The following is an 18,146-nucleotide window of genomic DNA, read 5'->3' on the forward strand; positions in this document are numbered from 1 at the left end:
TTGGATCTACAGCTCGATATGATAATGGCTGCCGTTACCAGATAAAGAAATGAAGCGAGTGATTTGACAAGACATGCTTATTATACAGACAAAGACAAGACTGTGTCTTCTTAAGTAAGAATAACTCGTTTGTCCCCTTCTCTCTTTTAACTCTTTCCCACCCTGCAGACTGTTATCACTTCCAATTCTGATTCTCTGCTCTGCTCTGCCGCAACAGTTACTACACAGCTTTGTGATCTGAACAACTCAGAAACCTTGAGATATAGCTTGATACTCAAATAGAATTCTCAATGAATGGGATTATGGAAACACGGGGTTTAAGAAGAAAAACATTAGAAATTTTCTCTCTTTCGATTAATTAATCGGTATTGTTGTAAATGTTGACATTACGAATCTAAAATGTAAAAGAATCGAAGAAAACAAAAAGCTACTTCAACAAACAACCTACGAGAATGGCAAGAGAATCCGAGAAAGAACAAAAATAAAAATAAAAGGTTACTTATTCATATGAAGTTCTCTAAATTCCTGCCTTTGGTAATCAATCATCCTAGTGTTGCTTTGCTTCTCGTGTTTCTGCCACAAAAATTCCATGCTTTTGGCCCAACTTTTCATTAAGACAAGAGTCAGTTATGCTGTGTAAGATTTTGGTAACAGCAAAAGAGACTACTTGCCTGTGTTTCCATATGGGAGAAAATATAAAACATATATAGATATATAGAGGAAGGAACGATGAAGAAGAAGCTTAGGCCTTAGTGTGTGTGTGTGTGTGTGTGTGTTTGGTGTTCTCATTTGCTTCGTTTCTTGGCTTCGCTGTAGAGGATAACTCCACAGACAGTGAGGGAGTAACCTAGCATTCCGGTTACTGAAACCGGATTCTTGAAGATTAGAATAGAGACCACCACTGCTACTGCTCCTTTGGCGTTTCCTAACACCTGTCACAGACCGATCAGAACGAGGTTGTATTAGTTTCCGTGAATCACATCTTGAAAACAAAAATCGTTTCAAAACGTCGAGAACACCAACCCTTATCAGATACCCAACAGAGCAAATCCTACTCAACATCCAAGAAACATGACTAACATGACCAAGCAGACCATCGTTTCTCACTAGTTCTACACTTACTTGGACTGACTTTGTGCCAACCATATACCATATATCATATTTTCTACTAAACAAAGGATGTAAGATGAAAATGGATAGTTACCTGCAGAGTGAGGGCGCTAGTGTGTTTCGTGACTAAGAAATTTGTCAAGTTGACGAAATAGGCGAGCGCTGAATTGAATAGAAGATACCAAACGATCCTGAAATCATCTCTTGCAAGTGCAATTGTAATGCCGACAACATTTTTCTCCATAAGAAGAGTAGCAGGCAGAAGGAACACGACAGCTATTGGCGCCATGTAAAGGAGGAGATTCATGGAGTTTAGCTTTTCCCTTCAATACAATTTAGAATCTTTTTAGCAACACTCTTTAGGAAGTTCAAACTATTGCTACATAGACCTTTAACAATCACATGGGACAATTTCAGCCATATCATACCCTTCAGACGAAAGTAGAATTCCTTGAAGCACTGATTTAAGTGCTCTCGCAGCTGTGGCTGCAATGCACATAAGGAAACCAAACAGGTGAAAGCTTGGCTCACCCTGAGACAACCAGAATTAAGAAAATCACACACTTATATATAAAAGAAAGTACTCAGTGAACTAAAGAAGATCTCAGAGGAAGCAAACACATCACACAGAAAAAGAACAACATTTCAGGTAGTCAAACTTTATGAGCAAAAAATATCTATTGTGAAACGTATTTCAACAATGTGTGAACTTTTACCAAAGTAAAAAGCGCAAAAATGAAACTGAACCAACCATATTCAGCTCATAATATATCTAGCTTCTTGCATCAAAACTATAGCTATGATGGCAACATATGAATTGAATGAACCAGATTAAGCTAGTAGACTAGCAATTAAAACAGTAAAACTCCCTCTAATTCATGCATATAGTTCACAACGATTCCCTAAGAATTCACCATATTCATCTCAATTTCATCAAAAAAACCTTGGAACTGGATCAGAACCAGCACCAAAATGTACACAGCACACTTAACAGGATTCAATTTTAAGGGTTGGAGAATTACCCCGCTAGCAATAACAACTCCGGTGACAACAGGGACGAGAGTGAAGTAAGTCAACCAAGCCTCCCTCTTAAGCGTCATCAAGTAAGCAAACACAGCGGTGAAAAACGGCGTCGTAGCACCAATGGCCTGGTTAAACGAAACAGGGAGAAACCGAAGAGAGATATTTCCAAAGACCACCGACACACAAAAAACGAGACTTAGAGCTGAGATCTTGAAGAACTGAACTCGGGATCGAATCGTCTGAATCGGAACCATCTTCAACCAAGCAATGGCGACGTAGCTGAGCAGCGAACAAGCCGTCATGTGACACATGGTGAGAAAGATGGGGTATTTGAATCCGTAGTTGCTGAGCAAGTACTTGTTCAGCAACAACACTCCAATGTTGGATGAGTACCAAGACGTGACTAGCCCGATTGTGAAAAACCGGCCGTTCGTCGCCATCTTCATCGCTTCCTTGTTACTAGGTCGATCTGATGAGATTCAATCTCAGAACCCTCTCGAAAAATTTCACTAATTTAGGATTTTGGCGTGAATCGAATCTGGACAAAGGACACAGATTTTGACGCGTGATGATAATATTTATTCCATCGATCGCTGAGATTTGGGTTTAGGTTAGAACACGCGAAGATGCTGGAAACGAAGAACCCGGAGAATGAGAAAGTTGGGATTTTGGAGAAAGATGAAGATGATGAGAAGAAGAAGCTGCAAAAAGGAGAGATCTTGCTTGGCTTAAAGCTGCAACAACACCTCTCTCTTCTTCCTTGCTGTTTTTAAGTAAAATGTTTTATTTATTTTTATTTCAGTTTTCATGATTTTGGTGCGTTATGTTATAATTTTCATCTTTTTGTATATAAAATTTTTCAGTTTCTGTAATGTTTATTTCTCTAATTTTAGTAAACGTTTCTATTTTATCGACTTTTCTATTTACTTGGGTTACTTGAGAAATCAAAGTGTGGATGGGATATGTGTTGTAACAATGAAGGAAAGAAGCCTTTTTGACTATTACTCTTTGAAAATGATTTACGTTTTGTGAAACCAAACTACTAAAGATTTGTCTCAGTTTCTAAGCATATCTAATTGACTAAATTGATCAGCGAAGCGTTAATTAGTTAGATCATCAGTCTTCAGTTTTACTAAATCCGTCAACATTCATTTAATTAGTTAGGCAGTCGATGATTATACATTAATACAAATTTGTCAATTAGCAGAATAAAAATTTAGGAAACCAATCGACCTAGTGGGGGTGTTTAAGAAGTCTAGTGTGGTAGTAGACCAATAAGAAAATCTTTATTAGCGGTGTAGCAAAGGGAACCGATGATCAAGTTGAGTCTAAGTCAAACAACAACTTATAAAAAGATAGTATAGCAATATATAACTTGATTCGTGGAGACTATCTAAGGTCATCCCAGGATTCCCCCTAACGGTTAAATTTGCACAATAAAGACTAGAGGTAGACAGAGTTGATATAGACATGTATCCATAAAATGGATGCTTTCTGATAGATACTTTAAAGCTCAGTTCATGAGTTTTATGCATCTTCTTTGGGTTGCACAAACTAGCTAGGGATCTTCTTCTTGATGACCATCATCCACCGGAAACTATTATATTAGCTACATGGGCTGTTACTTTAATATAATAAGTCAGTTACATCATATTACTTTAACCACTTGCAAAAATATAAACTACTTTATGTCGAATAATCTAAAATAGTCATGGAATTACTATATATATATATATATATATATCTGTCTAGTTAGGAAGTGAAAGTTGTTTTAATAACCCAAAATTATTATTGAAAATTAGAAACAGCATAAATAATCTCCTAACAAAATATGTTGTCCTTTTTTTCTTTGCATTCATATGATAAAAAAAAAACATATCCAACAATATTAGATTTAAAGAATATATAATTTGAATCCCAAAAATAAAATAAAAGTGACGGTAATGATGAAAAAATAGTTCCAAAAAATAAATGAAATTTAAAAAGAGGTGGGTGTGTCTTAGCTTTTGTTTGTTTAATGTTGTCACTGTATATCCCGAAGAGTCCCCAGGTGAACTGCAAGAGAGAGAGAGAGTAAATATATTATTATTGTCTGTGAGAATCTGACGATCACTTAACTCCAAATCTCAGTGGCAAATATGTAATTTCAACTGTAACGTTTCAACAAGAAAAAAGCTCTCTCTTTTCTTTTTTTTTCTTCTCTCTCTCTTTCTTTCTTCCTTCTTTCTTTCTTCAAGCAGCTTCAGAGCATTTGATTGATGATCATCTATCCAAGTCTCATTTCGTACTTTACATGAGGATTCCTCGTCTGGTTCTCTACCGAAAATGGAATCTGTAGTGGTACAGCCACGTCCCGAGACCCCTGTCTCTGCTCAAGTAATCCATGGCTCAAGTGGCTGTGATGATGTCTCCAACGAAGACGGGGAGCCACGTAGGAGCTCCGGTGCGGTGGTGGAGGAAGGAGAGATAGTGAAGGATGAAGAGAGGAGATCCAATGCGTCGGTGTGTTCGGTGGAAGTAGATCTGGAGCTTGGATTGCCCGAGGACGTCGTACATTTGTCGCAATCTGAGAGAGATTGCAGGATTTGCCACATGAGCTTAGATGCTGCGAATCTTGAATCTGGTGTTCCCATTGAGCTTGGCTGTTCTTGTAAAGCTGATCTCGCTGCTGCTCACAAGCACTGTGCTGAGACTTGGTTCAAGATCAAAGGAAACAAGTAAGTTCATTCATCCCCAAATTCGGACAACGGATGTTTTGTGTTACTTCCACTAGAAGATGGCATACAAATTTCAGCTTTAAAGATAGTTTTGTAGAAAGGCTAATATTTCCATAAACTTAGGAAAGTTTACTTTTTATTTTTTTTGAAGGGTTTCTGGTTATTGTCACTTTTGCCTTTCACTGTCTGTTTGATGAGTTCCAGTTTTGGGACCATCTGTACTCAGTTTAGAGACGAAAGCTTTGTTTTTTTTGTTTTTTTTTTTCCGGTTGTGGTGAGATTCAATGGTTTGGTTGTTTTGCAGAATCTGTGAAGTATGCGGGTCGATTGCGGGTAATGTTGTTGGAATTGTTGAGGTGGAGTCTGAGGAATGTCTGAATGAAGAAAATGGTGTAGTGAATCCAGCTCTGAGAACAGCTGGTCCACGATTAGCTGAAGCTAGAAGCTTCTGGCAAGGACACCGTTTCTTGAATTTCCTTTTAGCTTGTATGGTCTTTGCCTTTGTGATCTCATGGCTCTTCCACTTCAATGTTCCTTCTACATAGCTAGAAAGGAGTATTGCTTAACCCTCCATAAGAAGAAGAGATTCAGAGGGTTGAAAAGGAGAAGGGTCAAAGCTAGTAGAGATCTATGGGAAAGGTATTTCAATCTTGTACCAATGCCATTTTCCCACTTTTTAAGTTTAATGTAAGTTTAGAGAGGAAGACCAAGACCTAGAAGAGCGCCATAATGCGATTTGAGGGTTCTTATTTCTGTTCTTGAAAATGTAAATGTGTTTTGTGGTTGAGGATAATGTATATAGCTCTAGTCACTCTAAAGCTTAATGCAATTGCAGTCTTGTGAAAGTATCTTCTCTTATCTCAATTGTATCATGGAAAATCTGATCACTTGCATTGCATTTTGCATCCCAAGAGTTCAGTGATTTACAGAGGAACCCAAAAAACCAAAAATAGAACAATATCCTCTGTTTCGATGATGTTGCAATAGATTAAATTATGTACAAAAACCGAAAACTCGGGCCACGCTTTTATGTCTCTTCAGTGACCTCTGATTCATCTTCCTCTTCTTCGACGATTGCTAGGATCTTAGAGGAACTAATCCTCAAAGAAGCGCTCCGAATCTTCATAGGCAGCTTCTCATTGTTAGCAGCTAAACCACATTCGACTTCTTCTTCTTCGTCATCATCCTTCTTGAGATCAGAAGGCGGTAAGAAGCAATCCATAGACAGACCCTTGATGTTAAAATCCATTTCCTCAATCTCCCAAGTCTCTTCCATCCGAGTCCTCGAGTGGTTATCCGAGTTCTCACCAAACCGAAACAGAGAAACCGAGCTTCTACCAGCGTGTGCTACTTGGATACCATCAATGGTCCTGTAGTCTTGGATCAGAGACTCCATTGTTGTCTCCCAGAAGATGCTGTTTTCATCTTGAGCTTTGATTCTAAGAAGGTGAGAGTCTTCGAGCTGAATCAGAAGACCTGTTCTCTGGCTGAAACATCCCCACACAGTGTGCCGTATGATCTCTACATTGCTGCTGCTTCTCGCCTTAAGCGCCGATGGCTCTGCGTCTAGTTTGAGTATGAAACAGTCTTCCTCATTTATCTTCTTCTCTCCCATGCATACAGATCTTGCGAACAGATTAGCCGTTGATTTTGGATCAAGACCCTGTTAATTTTTTTGCATGAGAGATTTTAAGTCAGAAACTTTTGTCGTAAGTCATGAGAGATTGTTTTGGTTACATTAAAAAAAGAAGATCTTATTAGGTCGTAAAAACTATACTTGGTAATGGGAACAAAAGTCTACTTTGTTAACAAATATTTGGAGAAGATAATCTATTAAGTGGTTGTTGTTAGTGGTGGACCACATAGATGGTTCCAACTTTCAAGTTCCAACAACCTTGGTAAACTTATAAGCATGCATCTTCTTTACGTTGAAATGAGATTTATAAGAGCAAAAATGGACACGTCGCACTTTATTGATGGTCACATCAAATATCAAAATTCATAAGATTATACCAAATTTTCTTAGGCAATAACATTATAGGATGATGGAAACTATGGGTCTATGGTTCCTTCTCTTGTATACTTTTACATAACATAAGTTAATTACTCTCTCCGGCATTTTTAATGTGTAGTAGTAGTATTATTAGTTGTTCAAATTTCCAAATCAAAAGATGACCAATTCTGTCATTTGACAAGGTTGAAGGTAGGTTAGCTAGACAAATCTTTTTAATTGTGGAAAAGAAAAAAAAACAAAAGAGGAAGTTTGATGATTGAAAGATCTTTTTCTTGCCAGCAATCAAGGAAAAGTAAACTTTAACAACTAAGAATCATATAAATCAGGATGGAGTATAAGAAGAAATTAACGTATCATTGAACTCCAAGTGGAAGAAACTCTTTCAATGTCATAATGATCAGTGGATGCATATGCTTTATGAAACATAAAGGATCTTTGTCTTTTCATGAATCAAGTAGAGACTTGAAACGTAGCTTAAGTACCACAAGAAAACTATCCTAATCGTTTTTCCAAATAATATTATTCCCCGGGTAAAAACCCCTAGTTTTTCCGCAGAAACATAATAAATAAAATTCTTTATATAATGTTTTAAAAATTTTATATTTTTTTACCAGTGTTTGCAAATAAGAGGATAAACTATTTGGCTAAATATTTGAATATTCTATAGAAAATGAAAATGACATTGGTTTCACTTAAAAACTAGCTATGATTCTTGGAAAGAAATAACGAAATAATTAATTAACTATATATTAAAAAAGGGATTACCTGGAGGAAACGGCGCAATGGTCTAGGAGGACCACGAGAGGCATGAGAAGGATGCCATGGAGTTTGTCTCCAAGCGACTTTGGCGTCACTACCGGCACTGATTTTGCAGCCTGAGACGACAAGCTCTAGACACCATAACTCTATCCCCTTCTGCCACAACACAAAGCCTCCCACTTCTCCCCCTCCGCTCTTTATACTCCTTGCCTTCACCATCTTGCTGTTCAAGCTTCCTTCTCCTGTACAGAACTCTGATGCTGTCATCCTCACCTTTCCCATCGCGTACATGCTCTCCACCGCGTTTAACGCCCTATCGCCTCCTACGGCCGCTATGTATTGCTTCACTATGTATTGCGCCATTGACATCTCCTGCATATTTCCAATACAAAAGTCAAAATAACATTCTCTTGTATATTCATGAATCCGTATTTTTTTAACAAAAAGAAACGATCTATGTATTGCAATTTTTATAAAAATGAAATCTCCCTACGTGTTACATGTATAAACTTTTCACTAAAAGTATACATTCGTCTAGTTTTCTTTTTTGTCAAATATTTATTGTACAACCTTTTTTAAAAAACAGTAGTAGATGTGCTCTCGTTTAGCAAAAGCAAATGCAACTTAATCTAGCTAGTATAAAACACTCCAGACCACTCATTGTTAATTGGTTTTGACCGATGCAAGAGAAGAGGGTACGTACGAGAGGTTGATCTTTAATGTCTTTGTGGATGGGATTCTCGTAGTCGTTATGGTGGTCAGGCTGAACGGGGAGAGGGATCAAAGGAGCTCCAACGACTCCAAGAAGGAGCTGGATCTCTGCGTTGCGACCACCAAAGAGTCTTGTCATGTTTGTGGCTGTGGCGGTTCCGGTTGCAGTGGCGGTGGGTTTTGACCAGTAAGACTTCATTTGGTTCCATCCCGGTTTTGTCTTGGACGCAGCAAACAACTCCTCAGGCATTGGAACCTCCAGGACGGTTTCTAACCCGTCTTCCAGGTTGTAATTTGGACATAGTTTCCTCATATCAGCACCAACACACCCAAAAAAAAGAAATTATTGAAAGGAGAAACGCTAATTAGTTGAGTGAAGAAGAGACAGAGAAAGAGAGAGAGAGGCTATCTGTGGGAAGATTGGATATGATGAAAACTTAAAAGAGATTGAAAAGGAAGAAAGAAACATTCGTCGTTGTCACCAACCGACCGGAACGTGGGGAGGCCTTTTGTTTTGTCGTGTCTGCACGCTCTCTCTTTCTCACACTCTGCTTACGTCTTGTTTATGTATTTACACAAGACATGGGATCAAGATTTATATATATGCGCAAATCTTTTTAATTGCTAACAAATATTATGACCATATCAACCTCTAACCGAATCGAATATGACTTAAGTGTCGTATTGCTGTTTATTATATACTTCATTTTAACCAAATAATCGTGCATCAAGTTTATTAGAAGCAGAGTATTGACCTATTTGTTTGATAAGTACCATTCTATAAATATTAGCAGACATTAACTTTACGATAAATTTCTAACAAGATTTTCTTCCGTAGATGGTGTCTTTTAAAGATCGGAACATAAGATTTTAGAATATAAAAAAACGATTATGAATAGAATAGATTAATATACTGGCTTAGTTTGGCAGTTTCGTGACATCCGTTTCCTAAACTCGTAATCAAATTATACAATCCATAGATATATTATTATATGATAAGTTTTTTTTTTTAACTTTCGAAAATAGTATTCGATATAAAAAGTAATACACGACTACACGAGTGCATCAAGTTCTATATCTATACTTTGTATGTCTTAATCAGTCTTCTTGACTCTTGAGTCTCTTGATTATCAATTAGTGGCATGTAGAGCGGGGAGTCGTGTTATATGTGAACCGAATTTTATATTTACGACTAAAAATACTAAATAGGAACATTCTGGTGTATATGTAACTCCATATTCAATGTAGAAATCTTTTCATCTAAATATTACGGGACCCCAAATTTTCATATTTTATTTGACTACAAAGCTAAATTGATTGTATATTTGTATATAGTTTTAAAATCTTTGTATTGGACTTGCAAATATTATTTGTCTAGACCGTTTTATTTATATAAGGAAGCGATTTTTCTTTTTTTCTTTTTTTTTTTTTGGGACAAAAAACCTATGTGTATTGCACGTTCATATGAATCAGTATTAATATGAATTTCTGTGTTTCTTTTTCTTTTTTCTTTTTTTTTTCCTTTTCGGAATATAAAATTAAATACAATTGATCTTGTTGTTGTCTACGATAAGCATTTTTTTTTTGTTTTGCACCGTATATAAATCTATTTAATTTTATTTGATAGTACTGTTGAGTCTAGTATTAAAATTTTGATTGAATCCGTCGTTTTCAACCATTCGATAGCCTAACATGATTATATAAATTTTTAGCTTTGTAATTTGATTCTCTCGCAGTCCAGATAGAAAGAAAAATAAGTTATGGTGATAGTGAAACTACAGGTTTTGAACTTTTTTTTTTCTTAAATACCATAAAATATTTAAAGTCCTTTCTAAATTGTTACTACAACTTTTATATATCAGTTGTAATGTAGCTCCACACATTATCAGCTTAATAAAAAGAAATTACTTCTGTTTCCATTGCTCAAAATTGTTGAAAAACATACATTAAAAAAGGAAAATTTACCAATTTAGTTACCAAATAAATGAAATGTTATGAGAAGTATTATAACGATAACATTAAAATCAGAAAACAAATGTAAAGATCTATATACTAAACAGTGCAGCAGGGGAAAGAAAATTCAAAACTGAAGAGGAGCTTCTTGGAAACTATTTCTTCAGACATCATCAAGAAATTTTTTAATGAAGCTCAAAGCCAAAATTCATAACTGCTGGTCAAGGTAAGGATCTTTAGGCGAATTCGAGCCAAGATAATCCGAAACCTCGGTAACATACGTTTTGAGCTTCGAGGTGGTTCGAGTGAGCCAATCGGTGTTTGTCTGATCCATCTCATCCTTCAGATTGGCCATCTTCTCTTCCTCTTCCAACATACTAACCCATCTCTTCCCCATATACATTTTAACCGCATCCACACCTTGTGTCACGACCTCCTGAGGTGGGATCACAAGCGGGTTCTGGTCCAAGTTCAGTTTGGTCAAGTTCACGAGCGTGCCAAAAGCGTCTGGAAGAGAATGGATCTGGTTGTTACTCAAGTCCAGTTCTTGGAGGCTTATGAGGTCGCCGAATGAAGCAGGGAGATCTTGGAGATCGCTGAAGTTACTGCTCAAGTTAAGGTACTCAAGGTTTATCAGCATCCCGAAAGAATTTGGAAGACCGTTGAGCTCATTAAAGTGCGCATCGAGGTAGCGTAAGGATCTCATTTCACCAACAGAAGTTGGTAATGATCTAATTTTGTTGAGATGGATCAGGAGCTTCTCTAGTTTCACTAGCTCAAATCCAATGTTTGTTGGTAAGTAGGTAAGATTGTTGTAGCTCGCATCCAAGACAACCAACGATCTGAAATTCGACAACAGAAGTAAGAAAACAACAGAGTGCATAATAAAACAGAGGAAGAGTAATCAAACTTAGGAGACTTACCCGCAATGGCATATGGAATCTGGTAATGTTGTGAGTTTGTTACAAGAGACATTCAAAATCTTCAGTTTAGACAATAAACCGATCGAGTCGGGTAATATCTGCAGAAAGTTCGTGGAAACATCGAGTTCAAGAAGGTTTTGCAACCCGGCTATTGAATCAGGAATGGCCTGTTACGAACATAACATTTTTTCATCAAGACGAGCAACATTCACTTTTAAATATATCTCAATCTAACATCACCCACAAGAACCGATCCAGTTCCAATGCCTAATAAGAATTTCTACCTATATGTTTGCACCAAAAAGACTCAAAATGCAAAACCTAGAGCAAAGTTTACATCTTTATCAAGCAAACACACAATTTTGAATCTATGTTAAACCAGACGTCACCATAAGAACCAACCGATCCGATTTCATAGAGTTAAGAATTTACACTAAAGACTCAAAATCCAGGGCAAAGTGTTTACATCTTTGACACATAACAATAATATATCAAGAATTCTAACAGGTTTGATAAAAGATTAAGAATTTGTCTATTTAGGATTTAGAAACTGACCTCAAGCTGATTGTTATAAAGATTAAGAACGAGGAGACCTTGAATCTTTCCAAATGCTTCAGGGAGAATTTTCAGTTTCCGACCAGACAGATCAACAAGGTCCAATGGATTCTCAGAAGCTTGCTGCAATATACTCACCACCTCTTCATTGACTTCAACCTCGGCAGCTTCCTCCTCAGCCACCGCGGCAGCATTCTTCTCGGCGGACTCGTAGATCCTCACGAGCCTCTCCTCTGCTTCTTTCAAAAGCTTCTCGTACGATTGGTGAAGCTCGTTGAGCTTTAAGATGGAGTTATACCAAGTCTTCTCTTGTTCAACAGCTTCCCTCCTCTTCTGTTCCTTCTCCGCCACGTCAATATCGTTCGGAGAGAGAGCGATCTCCTCGAAGGATTCAGATAAAGAGGCGTCGATCTCGACGAGCCTGGCACGAGCTTTGTCGACGGTTTCGTGATCGGGTCTAGGTCCTAGGGTTCGGAGAACGGATCGGGTCTGAGCGACGTCGGCTATAGCGTTAGTCATGGAGGCAAGAACATCGGGATGAGCCAAGTGAGGCATCTGAGTCACGATCTCGATGGAGTGGCTCGACGAAGATGAAGAAGAAGAGGGATCGGACTTGGAGGAAGAAGATGATCGGTCGACATCGGAAGAGGATTTGGCGGAGAAGGAAGGGAGACGATCCAAGACGTAAGAGAGAACAGGGAAATTCTTAGGGTTGAGCTCCGTCGCCATTGTTGTTGAGAGAGCTTGAGAGATGATATGTGACAATAGTTTTGGAAAATTGTCCAAGACGAAGAAGAAGAAGAAGAAGAAGATGTGATTATTATCCTCTGTCTCTCGTTTCTTTCCCAACTATTTGCTATTTTGCATTTCTCTCTCTCTCTATTGCTCAGTCAAAGATCCACAATTACACGTGGATTTGTACTAATTAACACAAGTGTCAATGTTTTTCCTACATAAACGAGAATAAAAGGAACATAAAATTCATTCTATAGAGGAAAAAATAAATTAATTGGTTCACTTAAAAGTATCTATATATAATAGCAAACCCACTTTTTGTTTACTACTGATGTCATCTTTTGAATATAACGGTTTTGATTGTTTCATTTGATCTAAAGGTTACTGTTTAATCTCATAATATATAAAAGCCAAAAATGTGTCTTTTTAAAAGGATGTGTCTTTTAAATGTGTCTTTTTAAAAAGATGTGAAAAACCCATGTAATTTAATCAATGCAATGTTTCACAGTTACACCCTTTCGTTTCATATATAAATACTAGTTGTTGACCCGCGCTGCGCGCGGGAGATTTATAAAATTTTTGTTTTGTTTTAGTTATATTCTAATTTTTCGTTGTTTTTTTGTTTTGCATTGTTTGTTTTGTTGGCTTTTTACTGTTGTTATGTATTGTTATTCTATTTTTCTTATCGATTATTTTTTCAATTTTATAGTAATTTAGTATTTGAAATATTTATCGTCGTTTATTATTCGTCAGAGGTCGATGGAAAGTTTATGCGGTATTCTCTCTTTTTACTAAGTATTCCGGTCAATGATTTTGAAATCGGTATCGTTGTTGCAGATGTGTTGCTCTTCTAAACGATGGTTCTAGAAAATGTTTTCCCTGTTCCGTTTAATCATCCAGTTCCAAACTCGTGTATCCCATATTTTTCTAATTTTTTATCGGTTTGATTGTTATGTGTTGGACCTCAGGTACATGCTTTTTTAGATTTTGTATTTTGATTGTTGTGAAAGTGTTGGACCTCAAGCCCATATTTTTTTGGATTTAGTAAAAATAAAAATGATGATGTGGTGGATGATGTGGCGCTGACGTGGCGGAAGGAGAAGAGAGGAAAGGTAACTTTATATATATAGATTCTACAACTCTTTGTTTTTATTAAAAAAACTATTGATTGTTTTGTTTTATTTCATTTACAAAGTTATTTTCCTGAAACAATTTTTTCTTCAAATTTTTTTTTTCCAATCCTACTTGACTTTAAATTTGCTTAGCCATTATCATCTAAATGTATTAATTGTTATTATCTCTTCGCTAATTAGTTGCTCAAACCCACTTTCTATGTTATTGAGATCATCGTTTTAATCTAATGGATGAGATTGTTTCCGTTATGTCATCTAATTGTTTACATTTGTTAATGATCCCAAAAGTTGCAAAGTTTTATACCCAACAATTGTGTTTATTCATCGTACCCCTAGCTTAAAATTTTCGCACGTGCTATTTTTTCACACCTATTTATTTTCACACCTCTTTGTTTGTATATATAGAATTCTGTGGACCTAGAAAATAGGTTTTGTTTCTCTGAGTATTGTTTCACACCTCCGAAATTTAAAAAATCTGAATATTGATTTTTCGATTTATTAGTCTTTGTTTAAATATGGCTGATTTATTTATTGATTTCCTTATCCAACCTTTGTTTGGTGTCGTTTTCTATCTTATAAATGTATTGATCATATATTCGATGTATTGATCTAGGTAATTAATTTTGACTATCAGCCTACTTTTCTTATTACCTTTTTGTAAATTTCAATAGAATAATGATTTGAATTTGCTTTATGTGAATACCTTTCATATATCTTGTTAACATTATTCTCTTATTGTCACTAAATCGATTTCTGTATTTGCAACAAAATTATTAATTCATTAATTTAACTTCAGAAAAGTATAAAACTCATATAAAATGTAGTAACATGGCCATAGATTTACACTCAAACATCATCTGCTTTGTTTTGTTTGATCTTCCTCATTTTATTTTATATTTTGATAAGCCTTTAAACTTATAATTTCTACTCCCTTTTTTATTGTTTGATTAGTGACTTCACTAAATTTTTATTGTTTAATTATACTTCTAAATTTCTACAAGAATCAGTTACAAATCATTGTTTATAATTGTTGTGTTTTATTTATTTATTTATTATTATTAATTATAGGTTGGTGTTTTGATACAACAATATTCGTTGGTATTTATAGTTGAATTCTATATGTAGATACAATTGGATATGATTCTAATATATATTGTGATTTGTGAAATGTAATTTGCAGCAAGATCACCCTTAAATTTATAGCTCATGTTTTGATAAAAGCATAAGATTGATATAACATAAGCATACAAGAAGAAGAAGTTGTTTCATGTTGATCTTTGTCTTATGAAAAGTCGTGCCATCTGTAGATGCCCACCAAAACACCAAATATATGTTTTTTTAAATCTAATTGACAATAATTTGTCATTGTTAAAACTTTTTTTTCTTAAATTAAAGCATATTCTTTCTCATTGATGTTTCTTTAGGTATTGCTTATGTTCCTACAATGTTATGTTGAATTTGGTTGAATTTATAGAGTTGTCTCATTAGTTTTATGGGACTAATGATTCGTTTGGGATTGAAACATGTATTATGATAGAAATAGTTGAGCTTTGTATCCAAAAAGTTTCTTAGATTTTGTAAAAGGAAAATGCATGAATCTTTGATATTCTTATAAGGGCAGTACCTAGAAGTTCATTTCATAATTGCGTTGACAGCTTTGTTTTTTAAATAAAGAAAAAGAATGGGCACGTTAAGAGTAAAAAATGTTCATTCATAAATATTGAATTCTTTTGACTCTCTAGGATCATCATTATTAAAATGCAGCGATACCAAAAGAAAAATATTATTTGAAAGATAAAGATATAATTGTAAGAAAGTTTTCTCAGTCTCACAAATCTAATATATCATAATATAGAAAAGGTAAAGAAAATAAATTTGTAAATTAAAAAAAAAAAAATATATATATACAATTGGAAGATTATAATCAATCTTCTACTCGAAAAAATTATTTAACAATGTTAATTAATTTAAGTTTTCATTTGCCGCACGGGCTGACAGCCCTAGTTAGAATAAAAAGAAGAAGAAGAAAAATTGACTTGAAGGATCTTTAGAAATAAAAAGACTACTGTGGTATTGTTATTTTGGGTCGCCCAAATTTGTGCTCTAGCCCATTTTTTTTTTGACATGGTTAAAAGTTTGTACTCCTATTTTCTCAAACACTAGTACACAAATAATTCAAGATGATGACGAGGACGATGTTAATATACCTAAACACTTGTTTATGTCGACGTTATCTTCAACTTAACAATGATGTATTTAGTTTTAAAATCCAACTTTAAAGTTTTTTTATTTAAAAACTCAATATCTCTGATAGTGACCACACAAGAGACTGAGACTAGTATTAAAATCAGAAACGTCAACAAAACCGGTGGAAAGTTGAATGGGCTTTAAAACCAAACACACACACACACACATAGAGCCATAAAAGCAATTGTCTGCATTATAGATTCTCCATATCTGAGAATAAACAAACGATTGGATAAAGTACATAGAACTTCGATCTTTTCTCACAACAACCCAAAGAAGAAAAAAAAAGAAAGAAAGAAAGAAAGAAACAGAGCTATTTTCTCAATTTCAATGGAGGAGGAGAAGAGAAAAGGTCTGCGAGTGGTTCTCTTCCCTCTTCCATTACAAGGCTGCATAAACCCTATGCTTCAGCTCGCCAACATCCTTCACTCCAGAGGCTTCTCCATCACTGTCATCCACACGCGCTTCAACGCGCCTCGAGCTTCGAGTCATCCTCTCTTCACTTTCTTGCAGATTCAAGATGGCTTGTCCGATGCTGAGATTAGAGACGCTCCTACCTCGAACGTTATGTCTCTCCTCGCGCAAATCAACCTCAGCGCTGAGTCTCCGTTTCTTGATTGCTTGAACAAGGTGCTGCTTGAGTCTAAAGATTCGTCAGAGAAGGTTAGCTGTTTGATAGATGATTGTGGATGGCTCTTCACGCAAACTGTTTCAGAGAGTTTGAAACTTCCGAGGATGGTTCTCTGTACTTTCAAAGCCACTTTCTTCAATGCTTATCCAACGCTTCCACTTATCCGAGCCAAAGGCTATATTCCACTTCCAGGTAAATTCTTCTTGAATATCTTTATTTTTATTTTTCATTTTTTGGGGTCAATTTGATCTACATATATGAAAAGGGCAAATAATTTGGGTAGAAATGCTTACTTTTTTCCGTAAATAATTGCTTACTTTTTGACTAAAATTGTACTCCCCCAGTTTTATTTATGTGTAATCCAATGAAAATAAACTATAATATTTTATTTTATTTTTGTTTTAAGAAAAGGGAAAAAACGTGTTATGGAGTAAAAAGTGACGTTGTTTCTCAATTAAATAGCGTTGCGTCAAGAAAATATACTAACATCAATTATTTGTTTCAAAACTACGTTACGTAAACTAATAGCTACTGTAGAAATAAGAATATGTTATTTACTTTGAATAATCTATTTTAAATTGTGGTAATCAAAATTATAAGATTGGTTTGAGCCTTTGTGTCTGTCTTAGATTCGGAAGCAGAGGACTCTGTTCCTGAGTTCCCGCCGCTTCAAAAGAGAGATCTTTCAAAGATTTTCGGGGAATTTGGAGAGAAACTCGATCCGTTCTTACTTGTTGTGGTCGAGACGACTATGAATTCTTCAGGGATAATATACATGTCATGCGAGGAGCTTGAGAAAGATTCCTTGACTCTCTCTAACGAGATTTTTAGAGTTCCGATCTTTGCGATTGGTCCGTTTCATAGCTATTTCTCTGCTGCGTCAAGCAGCTTGTTCACACAAGACGAAACTTGCATCCCTTGGTTAGATAGTCAAGAGGACAAATCCGTGATCTACGTGAGCCTGGGAAGCGTTGTGAACATTACGGAAACAGAGTTCTTGGAGATTGCTTGTGGTTTAAGCAACAGCAAACAGCCTTTCTTGTGGGTGATACGGCCTGGTTTGGTACTCGGCGCGAAGTGGATCGAACCGCTCTCTGAAGGGCTCGTGAGAAGCCTTGAAGAGAAAGGGAAAATAGTGAAATGGGCGCCACAACAGGAGGTTCTTGCGCATCGAGCCGTTGGAGGGTTTTTAACACACAATGGTTGGAACTCGACGCTTGAGAGTATATGCGAAGGGGTTCCTATGATCTGTTTGCCTGGAGGTTGGGATCAAATGCTGAATTCAAGATTCGTGAGCGATATTTGGAAGGTCGGAGTTCACTTGGAAGGTCGGATTGAAAAAAAGGAGATTGAGAAAGCTGTGAGAATGTTAATGGTGGAAAGTGAAGGAGAAAAGATTCGTGAGAGGATGAAGGTTTTGAAAGACGAGGTCGAGAGATCGGTTAAACATGGAGGCTCGTCTTTTCGATCGATAGAGACTCTATCTAATTATTTACTATCGTTGTAAGTTGGGAATATTTTTGCTCAAGATACCTCAACGTTTTTTTAAACGCATAAAGAAAATAACTTTTGTTATCATTTATCACGAAAGAAGTAAAAAAAAACATTTAGTGTCGTAATCATGTACACTTGTCA

At 36.0% G+C, this 18,146-nt stretch overlaps 5 protein-coding genes across 5 annotated transcripts; 2 read left to right on the forward strand and 3 right to left on the reverse strand.

Moving 5' to 3' along the window:
* Positions 1–316: 316 nt before the first annotated feature.
* On the reverse strand, positions 317–2,948 carry LOC17882719 (probable sugar phosphate/phosphate translocator At5g05820). The gene is made up of 4 exons (XM_006288232.2): positions 2,133–2,948; positions 1,539–1,642; positions 1,205–1,433; positions 317–932 (listed from the first exon to the last, which is right to left on the reverse strand). Exons 1-4 carry the CDS (start codon positions 2,577–2,579, stop codon positions 786–788), a joined length of 927 nt encoding a protein of 308 aa, XP_006288294.1. The 5' UTR covers positions 2,580–2,948; the 3' UTR covers positions 317–785.
* Positions 2,949–4,226: 1,278 nt separating this feature from the next.
* On the forward strand, positions 4,227–5,714 carry LOC17882786. The gene is made up of 2 exons (XM_006288592.2): positions 4,227–4,850; positions 5,155–5,714. The coding sequence occupies exons 1-2, from the start codon at positions 4,459–4,461 to the stop codon at positions 5,393–5,395; spliced, it is 633 nt and encodes a 210-aa protein (XP_006288654.1). The 5' UTR covers positions 4,227–4,458; the 3' UTR covers positions 5,396–5,714.
* Positions 5,715–5,800: 86 nt separating this feature from the next.
* On the reverse strand, positions 5,801–8,873 carry LOC17883433. The gene is made up of 3 exons (XM_006286624.2): positions 8,327–8,873; positions 7,630–7,995; positions 5,801–6,513 (listed from the first exon to the last, which is right to left on the reverse strand). The coding sequence occupies exons 1-3, from the start codon at positions 8,645–8,647 to the stop codon at positions 5,878–5,880; spliced, it is 1,323 nt and encodes a 440-aa protein (XP_006286686.1). The 5' UTR covers positions 8,648–8,873; the 3' UTR covers positions 5,801–5,877.
* Positions 8,874–10,280: 1,407 nt separating this feature from the next.
* On the reverse strand, positions 10,281–12,674 carry LOC17881690 (plant intracellular Ras-group-related LRR protein 1). The gene is made up of 3 exons (XM_006287366.2): positions 11,766–12,674; positions 11,211–11,377; positions 10,281–11,129 (listed from the first exon to the last, which is right to left on the reverse strand). Exons 1-3 carry the CDS (start codon positions 12,492–12,494, stop codon positions 10,496–10,498), a joined length of 1,530 nt encoding a protein of 509 aa, XP_006287428.2. The 5' UTR covers positions 12,495–12,674; the 3' UTR covers positions 10,281–10,495.
* A 3,391-nt stretch (positions 12,675–16,065) lies between these two features.
* Positions 16,066–18,089, forward strand: LOC17881108 (UDP-glycosyltransferase 76C2). The gene is made up of 2 exons (XM_006287657.2): positions 16,066–16,703; positions 17,141–18,089. The coding sequence occupies exons 1-2, from the start codon at positions 16,211–16,213 to the stop codon at positions 18,016–18,018; spliced, it is 1,371 nt and encodes a 456-aa protein (XP_006287719.1). The 5' UTR covers positions 16,066–16,210; the 3' UTR covers positions 18,019–18,089.
* Positions 18,090–18,146: the final 57 nt, after the last annotated feature.

Source organism: Capsella rubella, unplaced genomic scaffold (assembly GCF_000375325.1).
Source record: "Capsella rubella cultivar Monte Gargano unplaced genomic scaffold, Caprub1_0 scaffold_6, whole genome shotgun sequence".
Classification (NCBI taxonomy): Eukaryota; Viridiplantae; Streptophyta; class Magnoliopsida; order Brassicales; family Brassicaceae; genus Capsella; species Capsella rubella.